General features: G+C 47.5%; 1 protein-coding gene across 1 annotated transcript; it reads left to right on the top strand.

Annotated features, from left to right (window-relative positions):
- Positions 1-1,100: 1,100 nt before the first annotated feature.
- Positions 1,101-22,542, top strand: LOC126335968 (trichohyalin-like). Its single transcript, XM_049999445.1, has 9 exons — positions 1,101-1,163; positions 1,332-1,453; positions 3,248-3,409; positions 8,742-10,244; positions 10,893-11,459; positions 13,242-13,403; positions 15,672-16,485; positions 16,572-16,627; positions 22,083-22,542. The coding sequence occupies exons 1-9, from the start codon at positions 1,101-1,103 to the stop codon at positions 22,135-22,137; spliced, it is 3,504 nt and encodes a 1,167-aa protein (XP_049855402.1). The 3' UTR covers positions 22,138-22,542.
- The last annotated feature ends 1,192 nt before the right edge of the window (positions 22,543-23,734 follow it).

Below are 23,734 nucleotides of genomic sequence, written 5' to 3'. Positions count from 1 at the left end.
CCCCTATATCGCGATAATACAAAACGAGCTGCCCTTATTTGTACCTTTTCGATGTCCTCCGTCAATCCCACCTGGTAAGGATCCCACACCGCGCAGCAATATTCTAACAGAGGACGAACGAGTGTAGTGTAAGCTGTCTCTTTAGTGGACTTGTTGCATCTTCTAAGTGTCCTGCCAATGAAACGCAACCTTTGGCTCGCCTTCCCGACAATATTATCTATGTGGTCCTTCCAACTGAAGTTGTTCGTAATTTTAACACCCAGGTACTTACTTGAATTGACAGCCTTGAGAATTGTACTATTTATCGAGTAATCGAATTCCAACGGATTTCTTTTGGAACTCATGTGGATCATCTCACACTTTTCGTTATTTAGCGTCAACTGCCACCTGACACACCATACAGCAATCTTTTCTAAATCGCTTTGCAGCTGATACTGGTCTTCGGATGACCTTACTAGACGGTAAATTACAGCATCATCTGCGAACAGTCTAAGAGAACTGCTCAGATTGTCACCCAGGTCATTTATATAGATCAGGAACAGTAGAGGTCCCAAGACGCTTCCCTGGGGAACACCTGATATCACTTCAGTTTTACTCGATGATTTGCCGTCTATCACTACGAACTGCGACCTTCCTGACACGAAATCACGAATCCAGTCGCACAACTGAGACGGTACGCCATAGCTCCGCAGCTTGATTAGAAGTCGCTTGTGAGAAACGGTGTCAAAAGCTTTCCGGAAATCTAGAAATACGGAATCAACTTGAGATCCCCTGTCGATAGCGGCCATTACTTCGTGCGAATAAAGAGCTAGCTGCGTTGCACAAGAGCGATGTTTTCTGAAGCCATGCTGATTACGTGTCAATAGATCGTTCCCTTCGAGGTGATTCATAATGTTTGAATACAGTTCGAAACTATTAAGACAGTGAAGAGTTACTCTAGGGAGATATGTGTGTGTTTTGTGTCACGTATGAGCACCTACATGAATGCGAGCGGCCGGACTTGAGAGCCGCAGCGCCTTCGGCAGACTGCGCCGCGCCGCAGCCAGTGCTGGGCTCCTGGGAGGGCGGCGGGACGCGGTGACGTCACGGGGCCGGGGCGCATGTGTCCCGCAGATAAGGCGGTAACGCGGTTACGCCTGGGCGCCGCCGCCGGCAATCATCGAGTTAGGCGGCGCAGATGCGCCCTTTGTGGCCGCTATCGGCCGCAGACACCCCGCGACGCCCATATTTTATTCCGGCGGACCCGGAGCCGCCCACGCGCCCCTGAATTCACCAGGCCCTGCCGCCGCTGACGTCACGGGGCGGGTATAAATGGTGGCCGCTGTGCCCAGGTCGGCACCAGTCCAGCGGAGCCCGAGGAAGACTCGCTCCTGAGGACGCTCACTCCAGAGGACACCGCCAGCCGCACCGTCTCTCTGAGAACGCTCCGGTCGGCCGAACCTCTCTGCAACAGGTGAGGACATCCTCAGTCCTGCACGGACAACTCGTACCCTTCCCCGTCCAACTTCACCAGTCACTCATCACTAGTCCCTCTGATCTCACCTTGTGTCGTGTTCACCACTTCTCAATTACGCCTGATCCTGAGATCGCCCATTGTAATTCCGTCGATGGAAATATATCTTGCCACTAGAATTTAGCCCCAGAAGCTGGCAATGGCTATGAGAGTCTGCAACTCCCTCATTGTCTTACAACTAACAAAGACCCTTAACAGTTAACACTGTTCCAAGTACATCAACCTCTCACCACCAGTTCCTCTACCATCCCCTTCGACTGAGATCACTGTATCACAGTGCCACTTCGACCCAGCATTGACACTTCCAATCCCACCTACAAATACTTCACTCTAGATGAAGCATCTGTTTCCTGGGTTCAGTCAGAGGCTGTAGGAGGTAGTTGGACGCCATAGTTTAAATGAAGACTGTAATAGGCAGGTGGTTCAAACCAATACATGTCCTTCACCATTCACACTCTTCCAGTTCATCAACATCTCGCCAGAAGTTCCTCGGGATCCACTTTCAGTTGCTGCCGCCCGATAGCTTCAGCCCTCAATCAAATGTCTCTCCAGCTCTCAACCCAGCGTCTGTGACCGTTTTGTCACTGATACTTAGGGCGCTTCCAGCAGTCATCCGTGGCACCTCTAATGCTGCACGAGATCACTGCAGCCGTAGGTCATCCTGAAATGATACGCATGTCTCTTGAAAGCGCTAAGCTCGATATGGTCTCCACATTGAGAAGCAGGTTCTGTGTGCCGCTAAGCAAGTACTAACACTCCTTTGCCCGCCCGGTTGGCCGTGCGGTCTAACGTACGGCTTTCCGGGCGGGAAGGAGCGCCTGGTCCCCTGCATGAATCCACCCGGCGGATTTGTGTCGATGTCCGGTGAACCGGCCAGTCTGTGGATGGTTTTTAGGAGGTTTTCCATCTGCCTTGGCGAATTCGGACTGGTTCCCCTCGTACGCGTACACCACCATTACTCCACCACACAAACATAGGGGTTACATTCGTCTGGTGTGAGACGTTCCCTGGGGGTCCACCGGGGGCCGAACCGCACAATAACCCTGGGTTCGGTATGGGGCTGCGAAGGGGTGAAGTGGACTGCGGTAGTCGTCGTGGGGTTGTGGACCACTGCGGCTGCGGCGGGGACGGAGCCTCTCCGTCGTTTCTAGGTCCCCGGTTAACATACAATACAACACTCCTTTTGTCCTTCCTAAATATAATGACCCATAACTGCACGGGATTTTGTAATCACCAACTGTCGCTAGTGGATGACGTAGACCTTCTAGAGTTCTCATGTATTCTTTTATTTTTTCTGGTAGGCCTGAAAACTGTTTGAATCCCATGCTAGACCAAAATTTTTCCAATGCAGTCAGTAATATAGTTGATAAAAGAGAGGAAAGAATTCCCTGTTGGCAGCCGTTGCTCCTCATTTGTAGCATGTTTTTATCAATGAATATAGAGTTTTGAACTCAAGTCACTCTTTTTTAAACACCCTGTATATCAAATGTATTTGTCACTGAACCACACGTACACATGCAAACTGAGAAACTTGGTAAGCAATATTGTGTAACAGTGTTCGATATGTATTGTTCCCGCTCAGATGTAATCCTGATGTCCGTCACCTGATTGGGCTTATTAAATCACTGCAAAATTAAATATATTCGTATGAATTTGTTAGTTTTATTTGCCACTAGAGGACTGGCCCCAGAAGTTTGTACAGGTACTTGGAGAGTACGATCCGCCCATGTTCAGGATGCGCTGCCGACGCTTGGGGGCGGCCGCGCTGCTGCTGCTGCTGGGCTGCGCCGTGCCGTCGCTCGCCTGGGCCGACGCCGGCGCCGCCCCCTGCCCCCGGCCCGGGGGCGGGACGCAGCCCGGGGGCCGCAGGAATGACCTCTACCGCCGCAGGGACACGTGAGTACCGCCGCGTCCCACTCCCAGACACTTGTAGTCTCGCCCGCGGGAGTTCCTTAGGGCTCAGTTAGGTGCGGATGCACAGTGAGGGGAGCCAGTGCCTCGGGCAGCAGCTGCGTACGGATGGTAGCCGTGCGGCGCCGAGCCGTCATCGTAGCTGCTTGCCCGGTGGATCGCGCTGAACAGCGTCACACGCGAATACGAGTAATACACCTGTCTGCAAAACTTTCGGACGAAAGTAACTTTTGCACGATGTGTCACTGTCAAGTAATATACCTCTATGAAACTTGGACCTTGTTTACGATGGTCATTCAGAAATTAAAGTCCGATCGGTTGCGAAATGGAAACCAATGTGAAATTCAAAAATATTTTCTCTGCAACAGTTACCTACACCTTCCAGCTATTTCTCTACAAATTCGCAGCTCCGACTTAGACATTTTTCACGACATTGTACCAACTTCCCAATACCCTCGTCACAAAAGGCAGCCGTCTGTGCTTTCCACCACTTCTCTGCGGTGCTATGCAGTTCTTTGTCTGTACATAGATAGTCAGCGGTTCATGTGAGCACAGATGAACATCAGAGAGATCCAAGTCGGCTGATGATCGGGACGCTTCCCATCGAAAATGCTGCAGGGGTGTACTCCTTGCTCCTGCAGTGTGTGGCCGAGATCTGCCATTAAGAGCGAAAAGCATGACAGTATGTTACGTGGGGTTGCATGAAATTAGGCGAAATCTCGCAACGGGCACCCATACTTGGCGGAAGACACTATTGTTCTAGGCAACTTTACATGTCTACCGTGTGCTCAGAAACGAAAAGAGCGACAGGGATACTAGAGACACTACCCGGCCTATTTGTGCAGAGCTTCGTTGGAATTTCACGGTCGTTTCCATTTCGCGACCTATCGGACCTTACTCTCCGAACAGCCCTCCTACAACGAGCTGCTACAGTATCACAGAACCTAACTGAAAGAAATATGCAGAGTGACGAACAGAAACTAAACTTTTATTGAACGTTCCCCGGACAATACAAAGGGCAAGACACGGCTTTTAGTGGATTGTGTGATCTCTAGGGATGGCAATGTATGGTCTGCAACCTGTTCCCACGGTGGGCACGTGGTTGGTAAGGAGTTCTTGTGGTTTGGTATCCCACTCCTTCACCAGCACCTTGACAACTGATGGTGCACTTGGACATGCTGCAATATGTCTCCCCATTGCGTACCACATGGGAACTGGAGCAAGGGCAGGACATTAAATTCATCCACCTGTGCGGTTCGATGCAGCCGAGCATTGGCACCCATAGAAATGACGCCACGGCCGAACGTACGCCTGAAAACACACATACGTGGGACGAGTACAGTGTCAGAGATATCGGTGACCTATGAGTTCAAAGATTTGGGATGGTGCCAAGACCATAGCGACTGGACCAAAAGGAGTGGTGTCGCTTACTCTTCTCTGATGCCGGCCGGTGTGGCCGAGCGGTTCTAGGTTCTTCAGTCTGGAGCAGTGCGACCACTACGGTCGCAGGTTCGAATCCTGCCTCGGGCATGGATGTGTGTGATGTCCTTACGTTAGTTAGGTTTAAGTAGTTCTAAGTTCTAGGGGACTGATGACCTCCAATGTTAAGTCCCATAGTGCTCAGAGCCATTTGAACCATCTTCTCTGATGAGAGTAGATTCACTCCGTGTTGTGATTCTGGACGTGGCATTGTCGACCGTGGTCATCACACAGCCTATTAAGAACCATGCCCTGCCTTTTGTAATGTCTAGGGGACCATGAACGCGATGATTCCAGTGTCATTATTGCCTTTGAATAAAACGTCATTTCTATTCGTCTCACTGCTTATTTCTTTCAGTTACCTTCTGTACTACACTGCAGCAGTTCATCGTGCTTTGTTAGTTGGCAGCGACACATCATGCGAATGTTACTTTCACCATTAAGTGTTGAACATCAGTGTAGTATTCTGTTTCCTTTTCCTTTGTTGTTCTTTCATTCCGCAATCCCTTACGTCCCAGAGTGTTCCGCCAGCAGTACGCTGTACTACTCCTCAGTTGTAAGTATTTGCACTAAAACAACAGGTTTAAGACATAAAAAATAAAATATTTGCACAGTTTTTTAGATGTATTAAAATGATTTCACTTTGATGTTTTATAGAGGAGATATTGAAAAAAAAAACTGACGGTACCCTACGCTGCACTGAAATGACATGGGCATTTACTGGCAAGGGAGAGATTGAATGATTCTGGTAGTGTGACGTGTGAATTGTCACTGGAGCAGTAGCGCTAATGTCTGAGAACGCTTGTAATGCGGGAGGGTCAGTGTTGGGGAGGCATAGGGTTTGGAATAGCTGTAACTGAGATGGAGGCCAGGCTGTGAAGAAGAAAGACGATAGGGAGTGTGTTGGATCTGGAAAGGAAGCTAAATGTCGTCGCGAAATTCAATGATTGAGGGAGGAAGTCTGTTAGAAATGCACAGGGAGACGATTTGGAGAGTGTGCAGATGAATGTTTGGTGGGATTTGATGGTTTAGGCGCATCAGCTTTGTGCAATTGGATATGAGAGACAGGAAACAAAGGTATTGTTCCAGTCACGCTTGCAGGATGTATAGCATGTACGAAGGTGTTCAGTGCGTGTGAGTAGGGAGGAGAAAGAGATGATGTGTGTTTGTAGACTGAAGCGTCGAATAAAAATTTGTATCAAGGCCGTGTTTCGAACGCAAGTCTCCTGCTGTCTGGCCGGATGCGCTAATCACTACGCCGCCCTGGCGCAGTGGCTTTGCACGACTGCACGCACTGCCCTAGCACGCCTCCCTATTCAATCCAAATTCCCATTCACGCCTCAGCCCACTTGGTGTTGCCTCTAAACTCTGACAGCAATGTAGAGGCTCCGCAGTTTATTGGAATATCATCTCAGCAGCGAACGAAAGGTGGGATCCTGCCTGAAGCCCAGGCATAGGTGCTTTAATCAAATGAAACTATATGGTTCCAGAGACGTTTCCAATTTTCAAACACCTGTGGTATATATATGCAGACTGAAGAGATGAATAAAAATTTGTACCAAGGCAGGAATTCGAACCCGGCTCATCTGCGCACTAGTCAGATGCGCCAATCTCCACGTCAGCCTGGAAAGAGGTGAACCGGTAAAGGATTCGTGCAGGGGAGGGTAGACGGATGCGGAAGGCACTGCAGAGTGTGTAATAACGAGGATTTCGAGAGAGTGATGGAATTTCACTGGAGCGGACATACACGCCATGTTGGCACAAAAGACGATGCGACGGATCAAGTCTTTGTAGAAGTATGTGATTGCACCGTAAGTGGATCACGTCTATTGTAGATATTAGTTCAGGAAGGGCATCGGCCACATGACTCCCCAAAATCAACGCCATTGGTAACGTGCTAGGTAGGCAGTAATCTGAACAGGAACCCACGTCCGCAGGCGAACACAGCATCTTGCATGCAGTAGGTGCAGGTGAACAGGTATGTCCTTTCTTAATAGCACTCCGAAAGGACTTTGGAAAACTAACATAACCTTGACTGATAATCTACAATGAGCGCACGGAACATAACGAGCGTGGTGGGGCAGTGGTTAAGACGCTGAACTCGTTTTCGGGAGAGCGTTAGGTCGAATACTGGCCAGCCATCCAGATGTAGCGTTTCCGTGGTTTTTCTAAATCGCCAGGGCAAACACTGAGATTGTTTCTTCGAAATGACTCGGCCGATTTCTTTCCCCAGTCCGAGCTCGTGCTTCGTCTCTAATGATTTTTTGGTCGACGGGACGTTAAACGGCGATGTTCCGTCGTTACATCAAGTACGCCCACAGGTCTGGGCATAGGCTCCTGTTTAAGGCATCTGGTGTGCCCCACACGGCCTAAACGTTTATGTGGCGAATTTAGTAACACACTGTGCAGTCTACTAGCCACTGCAGAGTCGTCCCATACAGCATACTCATCATTGCTTGTCCAGTTGTCCGACCTTTACTCATTTCACACGTATTCAAAGGACAACAATTAATGTGTCGAAAGGAATCTCATGCAGGTGACCAGTGAATGGATCTGACTCAATCACTCTTTTCGAACGACCACACTTGGATTGGCTTCCTAAGGACTCTGTCACCCTCCTTCCCAGTTTCCGGAGATTGACTACAGCGTCGCTGGGCGAACGATCCAGCGTCAGTCTCTGGAAGGCGACTCAAGCGTTCCTACTTATTTATGGTCCGAAGAACAGTTACTGCTTTAGCTAGGAGTTATGTACCTACTGGTCGACAAAACCAGATGGGTGACAATGGCGGATCAGCAGTTTCAGACACCAGGAGTGCCACTGATCATACAGGGCCAGCCGCCGTATTCCTACCACAGTCCTTCAGCTGAGGACACTTACCGCTCGGCACTAACCCTTGGGTCATCTCTTTATGCTACTCCTTTATCAGGGGATGGACCATTTGCAGATTACCAATGTGGAGTGGTAAGATAGGTGAGTTTAGTTATTTGTCTTCCACTTCTTTGCATATGGACTGCCTTAGGCAAACACTTCCTTTGGTGTTTCAGGATGAATCTGACAGCGACTTTCACAAATTGCGAAACTCTCATCAGGAATGCCAGACGTTCTCAAAATGAACTTGATTCGAGCAATGAATTTTATTATTCCTTACGCAGAAAATGAATCGAAAATGAATCGCCAGGTCACGATGTTCATTGTATAGAGACGTATTCTCATTGTTTAAGCAAGATATGTTGTCAGATTTATTGTGTGACGATTTTGTGTACGATGTCCCCATACGAGAAGAAAGGTCCATCGTCGAAAACATCTCTGAAGATGCTCAGAAAACATGAGGAGGAAGTCGGCCATGTGGTTTTGAAAGGAATCATGAAGGCATTAGCTTTGAGTAGTTTAGGGAAAGCACGCAAAACCCAAATACTGGAGACCGGACAGCAACTTTACCCACAATCCAGTGTCTTAACGACTCTGACACGCACCTTACTATCCCTCTCAGAATCGTGTGAAGTCTGTTCACGTGTTCTTCTGTGGGATTCTAATCATCAGCTCTCCAGACAATATGAGAAACCATCTAAAAGCAACACTCATGTTGATCACAGTACCAGACCAATCAGTAGACGCAGGTCTGGTCTACTTCCCTGCCTCACTAACATATTTTCTACACGTTGAACTCATATAGTTTATAATTGATTCTTATGAGCTTGTAATTGTTTCAGCTCTTCCCAGTACGTTTGAAGCGTTGCAAGGTTGATGCTATACGGTCTCAAACTTACCGTCAACTCGTCAAATCTTAGTACATGTCCTTACTTACCACATTCATAGATGACTGATGTTGTGTTTCAGGTCACCTGACGACCCTTGGACAGGAAAATACTGCAACTCATGCCAGCTACAACGCAGCCTCACTAGCGCAGATAAGGACTATGACAGCGGGATGTACATCGGCAACAACAGCATGTGCCTCAAACTCCTTGAAGCAAACCAGTCTTCGTGTGCCACGTGGCCGGTTCCCACACTCACTGTGATCACCCCAAGACTCTTTCATGAGGCCACAGTGAGCGGACTGATAGACAACTGGCATATGATATCTGAGCCGCTTCATGAAGTAGAGATGAAGACAGATGTCAAGGAGTTACCAACGGCAACCTTGCGTTCGCTTGAAAGACACCCTTCTGGGCACATCCCCTCAGATCGACAAGCGAACACACCACGCCAGAAAACATTGCCAGCCTCACAACAGTCATCCAGAAAAGCTCCTGCAAGGCAGTCAACAGTGAAGACGACAGTCTCGGAACGACGAGCTAAACGTGCGAGCGACAGGAAGGCTGATGTGTTAGAGCAGCTTTCAGGGCCATCTGCTGGGATACGAGTCGTAAGACAAATGAACTCAGTGAGTAATCGTCGAGATGTCAGGACTGGGAGACAGTCATGGCTGAAACATTCTTCAACAGATCGACGGCTCGAACGAGATACAGATCAGCTGTATAGGAATTCTATTGAGAGACTTGTACCTGTAACTTCTCTTTCTCTCAAGAGCAAACAACTGGTAAGGTCTACAACCTCAAATACGCACAAAAACACCATGTCTCTCTCTTTGGACCATCGTCGAGAAAGACAAACCACTTTTAGATCTGTCTCGCTGGATCGTCGGGAAGAACGAAGTGCTGAGCGCCTATCTCGAGAATCATCTGAAAGGAGATTACTTGCGATGTCTTTGGTACAGGATCGTCGCCAGGACCGGAATATGGAACGACTTTCCAGGGATACATCTGAAAGACGATCCACTGTTAGATCTGCCTCCCTGAATCGTCAACAAGAAGAAAGTTCTGAACGTCTGTCTCGTGGATCTTCTGGTAGGCACTCACGTGTGAGGTCTCTGTCATTGCATCGTGGCCAGGAACGGAATATGGAACAACTTTCCATCGATAATCGAAAAAGGCACTCCTCAACTCGAACTGTTTCATTGGATCGAAGTGCTGATAGCATGTCTCGAAAATACTCTGAAAGAAGGTCACTTGCAACGATATCTGCACAAGACCGTCGCCAGGAACGCAATATGGAACCGGTTTCTAGGGATGCCTCAGAAAGACGATCTAATGCTAGAGTAGTCTCCCAGGATGGTCGGCGAGAACGAAGTGCGGAACGTCTGTCTCTAGAATCCTCTGAGAGGCGGTTACCTACTAGGTCTTTGGCACAAGATCGTCGCCAGGAACGGAATGTGGAGCGACATTCTAGGGATGACTCTGAAAGACGATCCACTTCTAGGTCTGTCTCCCTTGATCGCCGACAAGAACGGAGCGCTGATCGCCTATCTCGAGAATCCTCTGAAAGGAGGTTACTTGCTAGGTCTTTGGAACAAGATCGTCGCCAAGACCAGACTACGGAACGACTACCTACGAAATCCTCTGAAAGACGTTCCACTGTTAGATCTGTATCCATGGAGCGTCGACAAGAACGAAGTACTGAGCGCCTGTCTCAAGAATCTCCTGAAAGGCAGTTACTTGGGACGTCTTTGGCACAAGATCGTCGGCACGAACGGAAAGTGGAGCAACTTTCTAAGGATGACTCTGAAAGACGATCCACTTCAAGGTCTGTCTCCCTTGATCGTCGAAAAGAACGGAGCGCTGATCGCCTATCTCGAGAATCCTCTGAAAGGATGTTACTTGCTAGGTCTTTGGCACAAGAACGTCGCCAGGAACGGAATGTGGAGCGACTTTCAAAGGATGATTCTGAAAGACGATCCACTTCCAGGTCTGCCTCCCTGAACCGTCAACAACAACGAAGTGCTGAACGTCTGCTTCGAGAATCCTCTGAAAGGAGGTTCCATGCTGGGTCTTTGGAGCAAGATCGTCGCCAGGAACGTAAAGTGGAGCGACTTTCAAGAGATGACTCTGAAAGACGATCCACTTCTAGGTCTGTATCCCTTGATTGTCGACAAGAAGGGGGCGCTGATCACATATCTCGAGAATCCTCTGAAAGAAGGTTTCTTGCTAGGTCTTTGGCACAAGATCGTCGCCAGGAACGGAATGTGGAGCGACTTTCTAGGGCTGACTCTGAAAGACGACTCACTTCTAGGTCTGCCTCCCTGTATCGTCAACAACAACGAAGTACTGAACGTCTGTCTCGAGAATCCTCTGACAGGAGGTTCCATGCTGGATCTTTGGAACAAGATCGTCAACAGCAACGGAAAGTGGAGCGACTTTCTAGGGATGACTCTGAAAGACGACCCACTTCTAGGTCTGTCTCCCTGGATCGTCGACAAGAACGGAGCGCTGATCGCCTATCTCGAGAATCCTCTGAAAGGAGGTTACTTGCTAGGTCTTTGGAACAAGATCGTCGCCAAGACCAGACTACGGAACGACTTCCTACGAAATCCTCTGAAAGACGTTCCACTGTTAGATCTGTATCCCTGGAGCGTCGACAAGAACGAAGTACTGAGCGCCTGTCTCGAGAATCCTCTGAAAGGCAGTTACTTGGGACGTCTTTGGCACAAGATCGTCGGCAGGAACGGAAAGTGGAGCGACTTTCTAGGGATGACTCTGAAAGACGACCCACTTCTAGGTCTGTCTCCCTGGATCGTCGACAAGAACGGAGCGCTGATCGCCTATCTCGAGAATCCTCTGAAAGGATGTTACTTGCTAAGTATTTGGCACAAGATCGTCGCCAGGAACGGAATGTGGAGCGACTTTCAATGGATGATTCTGAAAGACGATCCACTTCCAGGTCTGCCTCCCTGAACCGTCAACAACAGCGAAGTGCTGAACGTCTGCTTCGAGAATCCTCTGAAAGGAGGTTCCATGCTGGGTCTTTGGAGCAAGATCGTCGCCAGGAACGTAAAGTGGAGCGACTTTCAAGAGATGACTCTGAAAGACGATCCACTTCTAGGTCTGTATCCCTTGATTGTCGACAAGAAGGGGGCGCTGATCACATATCTCGAGAATCCTCTGAAAGAAGGTTTCTTGCTAGGTCTTTGGCACAAGATCGTCGCCAGGAACGGAATGTGGAGCGACTTTCTAGGGCTGACTCTGAAAGACGACTCACTTCTAGGTCTGCCTCCCTGTATCGTCAACAACAACGAAGTACTGAACGTCTGTCTCGAGAATCCTCTGACAGGAGGTTCCATGCTGGATCTTTGGAACAAGATCGTCAACAGCAACGGAAAGTGGAGCGACTTTCTAGGGATGACTCTGAAAGACGACCCACTTCTAGGTCTGTCTCCCTGGATCGTCGACAAGAACGGAGCGCTGATCGCCTATCTCGAGAATCCTCTGAAAGGAGATTACTTGCTAGGTCTTTGGAACAAGATCGTCGCCAAGACCAGACTACGGAACGACTTCCTACGAAATCCTCTGAAAGACGTTCCACTGTTAGATCTGTATCCCTGGAGCGTCGACAAGAACGAAGTACTGAGCGCCTGTCTCGAGAATCCTCTGAAAGGCAGTTACTTGGGACGTCTTTGGCACAAGATCGTCGGCAGGAACGGAAAGTGGAGCGACTTTCTAGGGATGACTCTGAAAGACGACCCACTTCTAGGTCTGTCTCCCTGGATCGTCGACAAGAACGGAGCGCTGATCGCCTATCTCGAGAATCCTCTGAAAGGATGTTACTTGCTAAGTATTTGGCACAAGATCGTCGCCAGGAACGGAATGTGGAGCGACTTTCAATGGATGATTCTGAAAGACGATCCACTTCCAGGTCTGCCTCCCTGAACCGTCAACAACAACGAAGTGCTGAACGTCTGCTTCGAGAATCCTCTGAAAGGAGGTTCCATGCTGGGTCTTTGGAGCAAGATCGTCGCCAGGAACGTAAAGTGGAGCGACTTTCAAGAGATGACTCTGAAAGACGATCTACTTCTAGGTCTGTCTCCCTTGATCGTCGACAAGAAGGGAGCCCTGATCGCCTATCTCGAGAATCCTCTGAAAGAAGGTTTCTTGCTAGGTCTTTGGCACAAGATCGTCGCCAGGAACGGTATGTGGAGCGACTTTCTAGGGCTGACTCTGAAAGACGACTCACTTCTAGGTCTGCCTCCCTGTATCGCCAACAACAACGAATTGCTGAACGTCTGTCTCGAGAATTCTCTGGAAGGAGGTTCCATGCTGGATCTTTGGAACAAGATCGTCAACAGGAACGGAAAGTGGAGCGACTTTCTAGGGATGACTCTGAAAGACGACCCACTTCTAGGTCTGTCTCCCTGGATCGTCGTCAAGTACGAAGTGCTGAGCGCCTGTATCGAGAAACCTCTGAAAGGAGGTTCCATGCTGGATCTTTGGAACAAGATCGTCAACAGGAAAGGAAAGTGGAGCGAGTTTCTAGGGATGACTCTGAAAGACGACCCACTTCTAGGTCTGTCTCCCTCGATCGTCGTCAAGAACGAAGTGCTGAGCGCCTGTATCGAGAAACCTCTGAAAGGAGGTTACATGCTGGGTCTTTGGAGCAAGATCGTCGAAAGGAACGTAAAGTGGAGCGTCTTTCTAGAGATGACTCTGAAAGACAATCTAATTCTAGGTCTGTCTCCCTTGATCGTCGACAAGAAAGGAGCGCTGATCGCCTATCTCGAGAATCATCTGAAAGGAAATATCTTGCTAGGTCTTTGTCACAAGATCGTCGCCAGGAACGGAATGTGGAAGGACTTCCAACGAAATCCTCTGAAAGACGTTCCACTGTTAGATCTGTCTCCCTGGATCGTCGGCAAGAACTAAGTGCTGAGCGCCTGTCTCGAGAATCCTCTGAAAGGAGTTTACTTGCTAGGTCTTTGTCACAAGATCGTCGCCAGGAACGGAATTTGGAGCGACTTTCTAGGGATGACTCTCAAAGACGATCCACTTCTAGGTCTGTCTCGCTTGATCGTCGACAAGAAGGGAGCGCTGATCGTCTATCTCGAGAATCCTCTGAAAGGAGGTTACTTGCTAGGTCTTTGGCACAAGATCGTCGGCAGGAACGTAAAGTGGAGCGACTTTCTAGAGATGACTCTGAAAGACGATCTACTTCTAGGTCTGTCTCCCTTGATCGTCGACAAGAAGGAAGCGCTGATCGCCTATCTCGAAAATCCTCTGAAAGGAGGTTACATGCTAGGTCTTTGGCACAAGATCGTCGCCAGGAACGGAATGTGGAGCGACTTTCTAGGGCTGACTCTGAAAGACGACCCACTTCTAGGTCTGTCTCCCTGGATCGTCGTCAAGAACGAAGTGCTGAGCGCCTGTATCGAGAAACCTCTGAAAGGAAGTTCCATGCTGGGTCTTTGGAGCAAGATCGTCGCCAGGAACGTAAAGTGGAGCGTCTTTCTAGAGATGACTCTGAAAGACGATCTACTTCTAGGTCTGTCTCCCTTGATCGTCGACAAGAAAGGAGCGCTGATCGCCTATCTCGAGAATCATCTGAAAGAAGGTTTCTTGCTAGGTCTTTGGCACAAGATCGTCGCCAGGAACGGAATGTGGAGCGACTTTCTAGGGCTGACTCAGAAAGACGACTCACTTCTTGGTCTGCCTCCCTGTATCGTCAACAACAACGAAGTGCTGAACGTCTGTCTCGAGAATCCTCTGAAAGGAGGTTCCATGTTGGGTCTTTGGAACAAGATCGTCAACAGGAAGGTAAAGGGGAGCGACTTTCTAGGGATGACTCTGAAAGACGACCCACTTCTAGGTCTGTCTCCCTTGATCGTCGACAAGAAGGGAGCGCTGATCGCTTATCTCGAAAATCCTCTGAAAGGAGGTTACATGATAGGTCTTTGGCACAAGATCGTCGCCAGGAACGGAATGTGGAGCGACTTTCTAGGGCTGACTCTGAAAGACGACCCACTTTTAGGTCTGTCTCCCCGGATCGTCGTCAAGAACGAAGTGCTGAGCGCCTGTATCGAGAAACCTCTGAAAGCAAGTTCCATGCTGGGTCTTTGGAGCAAGATCGTCGCCAGGAACGTAAAGTGGAGCGTCTTTCTAGAGATGACTCTGAAAGACGATCTACTTCTAGGTCTGTCTCCCTTGATCGTCGACAAGAAAGGAGCGCTGATCGCCTATCTCGAGAATCATCTGAAAGAAGGTTTCTTGCTAGGTCTTTGGCACAAGATCGTCGCCAGGAACGGAATGTGGAGCGACTTTCTAGGGATGACTCTGAAAGACGATCCACTTCTAGGTCTGTCTCTCTTGATCGTCGACAAGAAGGGAGCTCTGATCGCCTATCTCGAAAATCCTCTGAAAGGAGGTTACTTGCTAGGTCTTTGGCACAAGATCGTCGGCAGGAACGGAAAGTGAAGCGACTTTCTAGAGATGACTCTGAAAGACGATCCACTTCCAGGTCTGTCTCCCTTGATCGACGACAAGAATGGAGCGCTGATCGCCTATCTCGAGAATCCTCTGAAAGGAGGTTACTTGCTAGGTCTTTGGAACAAGATCGTCGCCAGGAACGGAAAGTGGAGCGACTTTCTAGGAATGACTCTGAAAGACGACCCACTTCTAGGTCTGTCTCCCTTGATCGTCGACAAGAACGGAGCGCTGATCGCCTATCTCGAGAATCCTCTGAAAGGAGGTTACTTGCTAGGTCTTTTGCACAAGATCGTCGCCAGGAACGGAATGTGGAGCGACTTTCTAGGGATGATTCTGAAAGACGACCCACTTCTATGTCTGCCTCCTTGAACCGTCAACAACAACAAAGTGCTGAACGTCTGCTTCGAGAATCCTCTGACAGGAGGTTCCATGCTGGGTCTTTGGAGCAAGATCGTCGCCAGGAACGTAAAGTGGAGCGACTTTCTAGGGATGACTCTGAAAGACGCCCCACTTCTAGGTCTGTCTCCCTGGATCGTCCACAAGAACGAAGTGCTGAGCGCCTGTCTCGAAAATCCTCTGAAAGGAGGTTACTTGCTACGTCTTTGGAACAAGATCGTCGCGAGGAACGGAATGTGGAGCGACTTTCTAGGGCTGACTCTGAAAGACGACTCACTTCTAGATCTGCCTCCCTGTATCGTCAACAACAACGAAGTGCTGAACGTCTGTCTCAAGAATCCTCTGAAAGGAGGTTCCATGATGGGTCTTTGGAACAAGATCGTCGCCAGGAAAGAAAAGTGGAGCGACTTTCTAGGGATGACTCTGAAAGACGACCCACTTCTAGGTCTGTCTCCCTGGATCGTCGTCAAGAACGAAGTGCTGAGCGGCTGTCTCGAGAATCCTTTGCAAGGAGGTTACTTGCTAGGTCTTTGGCACAAGATCGTCGCCAGGAACGGAATGTGGTGCGACTTTCTAGAGATGACTCTGAAAGATGGTCTACAGTTAGATCTGCCTCCCTGGGTCGTCGACGAGAAGGAAGTGGTGATCGTCTTGCTCGAGAATCCACTGAATGGCGGTTACTTGCTAGGTCTGTTATGAGCTATTTACCAGCTGGTCGACAGAACCAGGCGGGCGACATTGACGGATCAGCAGTTTCTGACACCAGGAGTACCGCTGATAATACAGGGGCAGCCGCCATATTCCTACCAAAGACTGAGTCCTTCAGCTGGGGACGCTTACCGCTCGACATTAACCTCTGGATCGCCTCTATAGTGTTAATCCTGATTCAATGGATGGACCACTCGCAGAAAGGGGTGCAGAGACACTGGAGTGTGGTAAGATAAGCAAGATTGGCGCTTTTTTCTCTTCTGCTGCTTTTCATCTGCACTGCCGTAGTCTGACACTTTCTCTGGTGTTTCAGGACGAATCCGCGGGTGAGACTTCATTTGGAAAGATGAACTGGGACGGAGTTGGCAGGTACTTCCACCGAAATTTGTAGTATAGACTGTTATAGACAGCAATAGTTCGCTATGCTCCAGTTATAACCCCTTGTCCCATTACTTCACATTATTAACTGCAGCGGCACCCAGTTCTACTTCGAGACGATTGAAAGTTTCACACATAATATGAAGGGCTTATTTAAATAGTGGTTAAAGTCCATTTTTGTTCATATTGAGATACAGAGTCCTAAAGTTAAATGAGCGCTGAAAAATCTGCAGTTGAGATACCAGAAATATTCAAGCATATGGCTTCTTGCTAGAAATGAACCTTTCTTTGTTTATTTGGGTCATTAATTTCAGAAGCATTATGGACAGAAAAGTGGAGGGAATGGACTTTTACCACTATTGAAATAAGCGTTTCATATGTTTGGTAGTTGTGCAGTGAGGGAAGTATGCACGATACTTGCAAGGGAAAATAATCATGTCTAAGAGAAGCACGGCTCGTAAAACTATTAAACGAAAAGGAACAATAGGGTCTAATATCTTGCAATCTCCGTTATTGAACTTCACTAAACGCTCCACATCAGTGTTATTTTCAGGAGACTCTCTCTCTCTGCACTATACTTTTTCCTTAGATATGGAAGATGGTGTTACGATTCGCAGCCAGTGTTCCCAGTTGTCCACGATTTTTCAGTCCTCTTGTGCCTTGTGGATTGCAGTTCCTGATCAATTTACAGTCTAGATGGTAAAAAAAATAGAAAATAAGTAGGTATTAAGTAAGTGGCAACAATAAAGACAAACAAGGTCTTACTGACGAGCAGATTTAACGTGGATCGACTACATTTATAGCTAGACGCGGCAAATACAGGTCCCACAAGAGAAGCGATCAGTATCGCAAAGAATGTTACATTCAAAATTCACACAGGCTTAGGTTAGGCACATATTGTTTCCTCCGTCCTACAGGACGCGAATTGCTACGACGTTAAAAGTGGGGGAATCCGGCTGCATACATAGAGCTACCGAGAATATTACAGCCACTAGTAGTACAACATCCACCCCGTGGATCCTTCAGCACTGGCCGTACTGTGGCTAGCGAAGTGAGGATGTATTCTAACTGACCAGAAGAATCCCGACACCTATTAGCGGCGATTCGCCGTTATCATAGCTTGAACTCTGTTAGGAACACCTTGAGCGAGGCGTCTAAATGTGTGTAGAGGAATGGCAGCCCATTCTCCCTCAAGATACGAAACCAGGGAAGGTAGTAATATCGGACCCTGGGATTTGGAACGAACTAGGCGTTATAACTGATCCGAAGGTGTTCGGTTGGATTCTGATCGAGACTTTGGACAGGCTATTCCATTTCAGTAATATTATTGTCCACAGAGCACTGCCCCAAAGATGTAACATGTGACAAGGACCATTGTCATGCTCACACAAAGAGTCCTCCTCGGCACAGTACCCATTGCTGTGAAATTCGTTCATATGTTTCCTCATACAGTGATTTCTTAAGCGCACCGAGAGGAACGCATCGTAAGCACGAAAAATACCTCCCGTATCGTATTTCCATCTGGTAGATATTTCACTGCTGACACTGCAGATGATGGCATGTAACGTTCTCTAAGCATTCGCCAAACCAAAAGCCTTCCATGGAATTTCTACAGCAGATAGCGTGACTCATCACTCGAAGTCAGTGATTTCCCGTCACCCATTGCCAAATGGCTCTTTACGTCACCTCAAGCGCCGGTTAGCACAGACTACAGAAATGAGGAACTGCCCCACCACTGTACCCCCCTTCTTTTAAATTCGCTACGGTCAGCCATTGTGCGAGCTGGACTGCTAGTGGAAATTTGGAACTTACGAATGATTCTTTTCGCTGATTTCGTGCGTTTTTTACAACCACGTTCCACAATGCTCGACAGACTCTGTCGGTGCGTACAAGAAGTCTTCCTGACCTTGGTTTACCTGAGGTTGTTCCTCCGCGTTCCGACTTCACAGTCGCGTCACCAATGGTTGAAATGTTCCTGATGGATTTGTTACTAACGTGACATCCGATACTGATCCATGTTTGAAGTAGCTAAGCTCTTCTCACCGATTCATTCCGCTCTTACTGCTTCTCTACTGACAACAGAGTAGTCTCCGCCATCTTTTGTACTGGCGGTCCACCTGTCTTGACATTGAGGGAGCAATTACGTAATACGTGAGGGTGTTCCCATACTTTTGACCAAGTAGTGTAGAGGTTAGCCAGAGACGGTAGCACTCATTTTAAAATAGTCCTAGTTGCAAAGGCACTTCGTTCTCTATTCACAGTGCGAATAAATTTGAGGAGACCACGTGGAGGGGACGTAACAAGAATAATGAAATAATAATAACAATAATACGACGAAACTCTCATAGCACTGGCTTCAACCTACACTGATGACGAGAATCTTTGCTGAAACATAGCGTCATTTTCGCTCCTGACGTTCCTTCTTATGTGTAAGGAGCGGTTCGTTGCAACATTGCTCACCTTCCAGTCAAACTGGTCAAAACTATGCTGTATACAGGATGACAAGTATTTAAACCGACAAACTCTGGGATGTTGTAGGGGACATCAAAACAAATATTTTTTCCTAGTGTCATTTTTTCCTGTGAGGAGTATTTAAACCGGTAAAGGAAGATTTCTCTGGTGACATATTAATTAAACCAACAAAAAAGTCCAGAGGGGACATATCTGGGAATCGAGCAGGCCATGGTACAGGACCACCTCTGCCAATCCACGTTTCTCGGAACCGTCAGTCCAGGAATCGACGCACACTACGACTGAAATGTGTCGGCGCCCCGTCATGTTGGAACCACATGCATTGTCTTGTAGGGAGCGGGACGTTTTCCAGCAATTTTGGTAATGCTCTGGCGAGAAAATTGTAGTAGTGCCTGCCGTTTAATGGCCTAGGTAGCAGAAACGGCCCAGTTAAACAGTCCCCAACAACACCGACCCACACATTATCGAAGAACGGCACTTGATGGGCGCTAGTAACTGTGGCATGTGGGTTATCCTCACTCCAAACATGCGAATTGTGCATGTTGAAGACTCCATCACGCTAGAACGTTGCTTCATCGGTATACAACGCAGAGGATGGAAATGTAGGATGCATTTCACAGTGTCCCAGGTACCACTGCGAAAACTGTGCTCTAGGGGATACTCAACTGGTTCCAGGTTGTGGACACGCTGTAAGTGAAATGGACGTAACAATTGCTCTCGAAGGACTGTTCTTACATTCGTGTGATTCGTCGCCATGTTACGTGCAATTGCACGAGTGCTGATTGAAATATCCCGCTCCGCATGCTGCAAGACAACTTCCTCAAATTGCAACGTTCTTACCGTGCGTCGGCGTCCCTGTCTAGGCAATCTGCTAAATGGCCCAGTCTCACGCAGACGTTAGTACACAGCAGCAAAGGTCGTATGATGCGGGATACGGCGATTAGGATATTGTTGTTGATAAACCCGCTGTGCAGCTCGTCCGTTGTGGTGCGCTACGTAGTACGCACCAACCATATCAGTGTATTCACTTCAGGCACAACGCTCCATTAGTAAACAGAGACAATGCACTACTACACTGGTGGACAGCAGTTGCCTACAACTGAAGAGCGTTATACGCCCTCTAACAACTGAAGATCGTAATACGGCCTCCACTGGTTTAAATACTCCTCATAGGAAAAAATGACAGTAGGGAAAAATAATTATTTTTATGTCCCCTACAACCTCCCAGAGTTTGTCGGTTTAAATAGTTTTCACCGTGTATGTGGATCACTTCGCCGGCTGCTGAAAAGTAAAGGCCTTCCGCCATACGAACTTCGGATGTTTATGTGACGCATGGAAGTAACCCCAGTTACTTACTCCCCTTTAGAATACTCGTACTTACACCGATTTTCATTCTCGGATTGTATCCCATTCATGATGCCTTCATATTCATTCCACAAAGGGAACCTATGTCTCTCTCAGCTCAGCTGTCTCTGTCTCGATCTTCTTTCTTCGAAGCACCATTTTTTGTGAGGGTGTTCTCATTCGACATGAAACAGTTACCGTTATGTGGTTGGCCTTGAAAATGATGGGGAACGAACTTGATCTTATGTCGAACGTTTCCTATATGAATTGTTGCAGGGAAAGTGACTGATTCAAACTCGTTCTCGAAGCTCTGTTTCTGAGTTGCAGTTTACCTGTTTCGTTGTTAGCTGATGAAATGGGCGTGGCATGCGCAAACCTGCGGCGATGACCACGCCCACGCGACAAAGCCACGCCCACCTGGCGCCGTCAGTGGCTGACGCTGAATCGATTTCAGTCCCCGATTACAGAGGGAGGCGCGCTCAGAACTGCACTGCCGCATGACCATTAGTACTCCGTTTAGCATACAGGCTAGGAATGCCAAGTTGTCGGAAAAGAGCGGTGTTCAATGACGTTCATGACAAATTAGTCAATATCGAAGTCACATTTCCACGAATGTTCTCTCTTTCCCTGAACCAGTTTTCTTGCTGTTAGGCGTAAAGGGTGGTATTATGTTTTGAAATCAGAGATCCTTGTTCTAAAATATTTTCAAGTTCGTTACAAGTCATTGGCTATGGTGAAAACTGGTGCCATTTAATACTAGCGTTAGTCTTGTGTACCTATTCTATCATACAGTTAACATCTGCTTGTATATTCCCAAACTGAGGCCAATGTTTTCCTAGATACGTTGCTGATACGTATTTGTGACACAAAGTAACTTTAGGAAATATACGAGTCTTTGCTGTACGATTGTAACTTCTTGATTTGTAATATATCACTGACTCACTTTGAAATACAGTTAACCCGCTGTTTTCATTTCGAACTACATATCGTGTGAATACTATACACTAATTATCCTGGTTTAAAGTGTTTGAAGATTATAATCTACTTTCCCGTCAACATCGGGGTCATTAAGGGATAGATTGCAGATATGATCAATTAGTCTTAAAGACTAAGGAAGAGTCATCACGGTTAACGCCCACCTTATATCAGATCATTAGAGACGGAGCACAGGCTTGTAAATGTGAAAAGAAAATCAAAAGCTGGATGGCCAGACAGTATATTCGAACCATGGACTTTGCGAATGCGGGTCCAGTGGCATATCACCGCGCCACTTCGCTCGATGAACACGCTTATATAGTGCTCTTCCCTACAAGAGGATCACCCGCGCAAGGCAAGGCTCAGGGTTCGGAGCTCGATAAGCAGTTTCAGCCTTTCAGGGAATTTCTTAGAAGCGTACACTGCACTACATAACTATTCCTTCTAGCATTCTTAAGTGTATTAAAAAAAAGAGCGAGTGCCAGTTCATGCCCAGCCGTCCAGCTTCACGTTTTTTTCTAAATCACTCCAAATGAATACTGGCATGATTCCTACGCTCTAGCCAGTCTGAGCTAAGTGCTCCGTCTTTAATTATCTCGAGATCGACGAAACGCTAAGTTTTTTTGATAACTGACTCTGCCTCTGCTTTTGACAGGAGCCTGTGGCAGCTGGCCGGGGGAGGCACCGCCTCCGCGCTGTCCGCTGCCTGAGCCGCCCCCGACGCCGCCTCTCCGCCCCCCGACGCCGCCTCCAGCCTCGCTGTAGTGCAGACCCCAGCCGACGCTTCTAGGGACCACACTCGTATACAAAGACGAGAACAAATTATTTTTCTCTCAGGAAAAAAAAAAACCAAAATATTTTTATTTCGAAGATAACTGTCTGTTCACTGATTTGTAACGTCAGACTTTTATCGATCTGTTATTGTGTTAATCGATAGTGTATTTTACAGTTCGTTTTAGTGTAGAACCAAGAAACGTAGTTAGTATTCAGATTACGAGTAGTTCGTGTAGCGCTAGCTAGAACATTCCTGTATATTCCACCTGTATACTGCTGTGACAAATTCTCCTGTACCTGTCATGTGGTAAATACGACAACATTAAACGATAACATGGAAGCATAAATTGTGTATTCAATTCCTGCTCACATTTCCATAATCTCCTAATTCCTCTTCTACATTGCAACCAGTCCGCAACATAAGCTACGAAAGAAAATTTAAATTGCTGCCTATATTTTATGCAATTAAGTAAACAGGAGTGCTGCATATTTTCGGGTTAGCCTCTGTACTGGAAAAATCAAAACAATAGTGGCCAGAACGAATCCTGAGAGACAGTCATCTGAAGCAGCGTCATCGAATGTATCATATGTGACACATTCATGTTTACTTTCTCTGGACCATAATAAGTTGTCAAAAGTCACGTACTTCACACCTATCAGATAGGTTGTAGTTACATATCCTGAAAATTTCCTACGGGTCTCTCTTGCGTGCATATGCGCTACTGATAGATTCCTTTGTTGATGATATGTGTTAATATCTATATGTCTCGAGAAATTCAAGAAGTATCCATAACTAATCAGTATCTTCATTGTGGGAAGAAATCTATGCTGGTGCGGTACAGTGATCAATAATGTTGCTGTACTCATTTAGAACACTGGTTTGATGCAGGTCTCCACGATTGTGGTCGTGTGCAACTCTTCTCACATTTTCATACGTACTGCATTCTACATCCATTTGAACTTGCTTACTGTAGCCACCCCTTAGTCTTTGTCTACAATTTTTACCCCCAACCGTCGACACACACACACACAAACACACACACACACACACACACACACACACACACACACACACACACACACACATACATACACAAACACAAACACACACACACACACACACACACACACACACACACACACATACACACACACACTTTCACCCGTTACCAAATTCTTTCTTGATGCCCCAGGATGTGTCTTGACAACATAAAACTCCTATGTGTCAAAGTTATGGAAAAAAACCTTCTCCTGTTCCCGATTCAGTCCAGTACCTTTTAATTATTTATGCGATCTACCCGTGTAACACCACATTCCAAATTCCACTGTTCTTCACTTTTCTGCACTGTTCGTCCACGTTTCACTTTCGAACGACGCTGTAGTCCAAAGAAATATTTTCAGGAAAGGTTTCAAATCATTTAAATTTATAGTTGGACTTAACACATTCTTCCTTTTTAGAAAAAAGTCCTTACTATTGTCAATCTGCATCAGCAGCAAATACTTTCCGCGTCGCATTTCTTTATTTAATTCTCC

Source organism: Schistocerca gregaria, chromosome 2 (genome assembly GCF_023897955.1).
Source record: "Schistocerca gregaria isolate iqSchGreg1 chromosome 2, iqSchGreg1.2, whole genome shotgun sequence".
Taxonomy (NCBI): domain Eukaryota; kingdom Metazoa; phylum Arthropoda; class Insecta; order Orthoptera; family Acrididae; genus Schistocerca; species Schistocerca gregaria.
This window is presented reverse-complemented; position numbering and strand designations above follow the sequence as displayed.

Coding starts and splice junctions, on each gene's coding strand:
- LOC126335968 (XM_049999445.1), top strand. CDS start 1,101: ATGTGTCCCGCAGATAAGGCGGTAACGCGGTTACGCCTGGGCGCCGCC. Junction 13,404..15,671: donor GAAAGACAATCTAATTCTAG/GTCTGTCTCCCT, acceptor CCCCACTTCTAG/GTCTGTCTCCCTGGATCGTC. Junction 16,628..22,082: donor AACTGGGACGGAGTTGGCAG/GTACTTCCACCG, acceptor TGCTTTTGACAG/GAGCCTGTGGCAGCTGGCCG.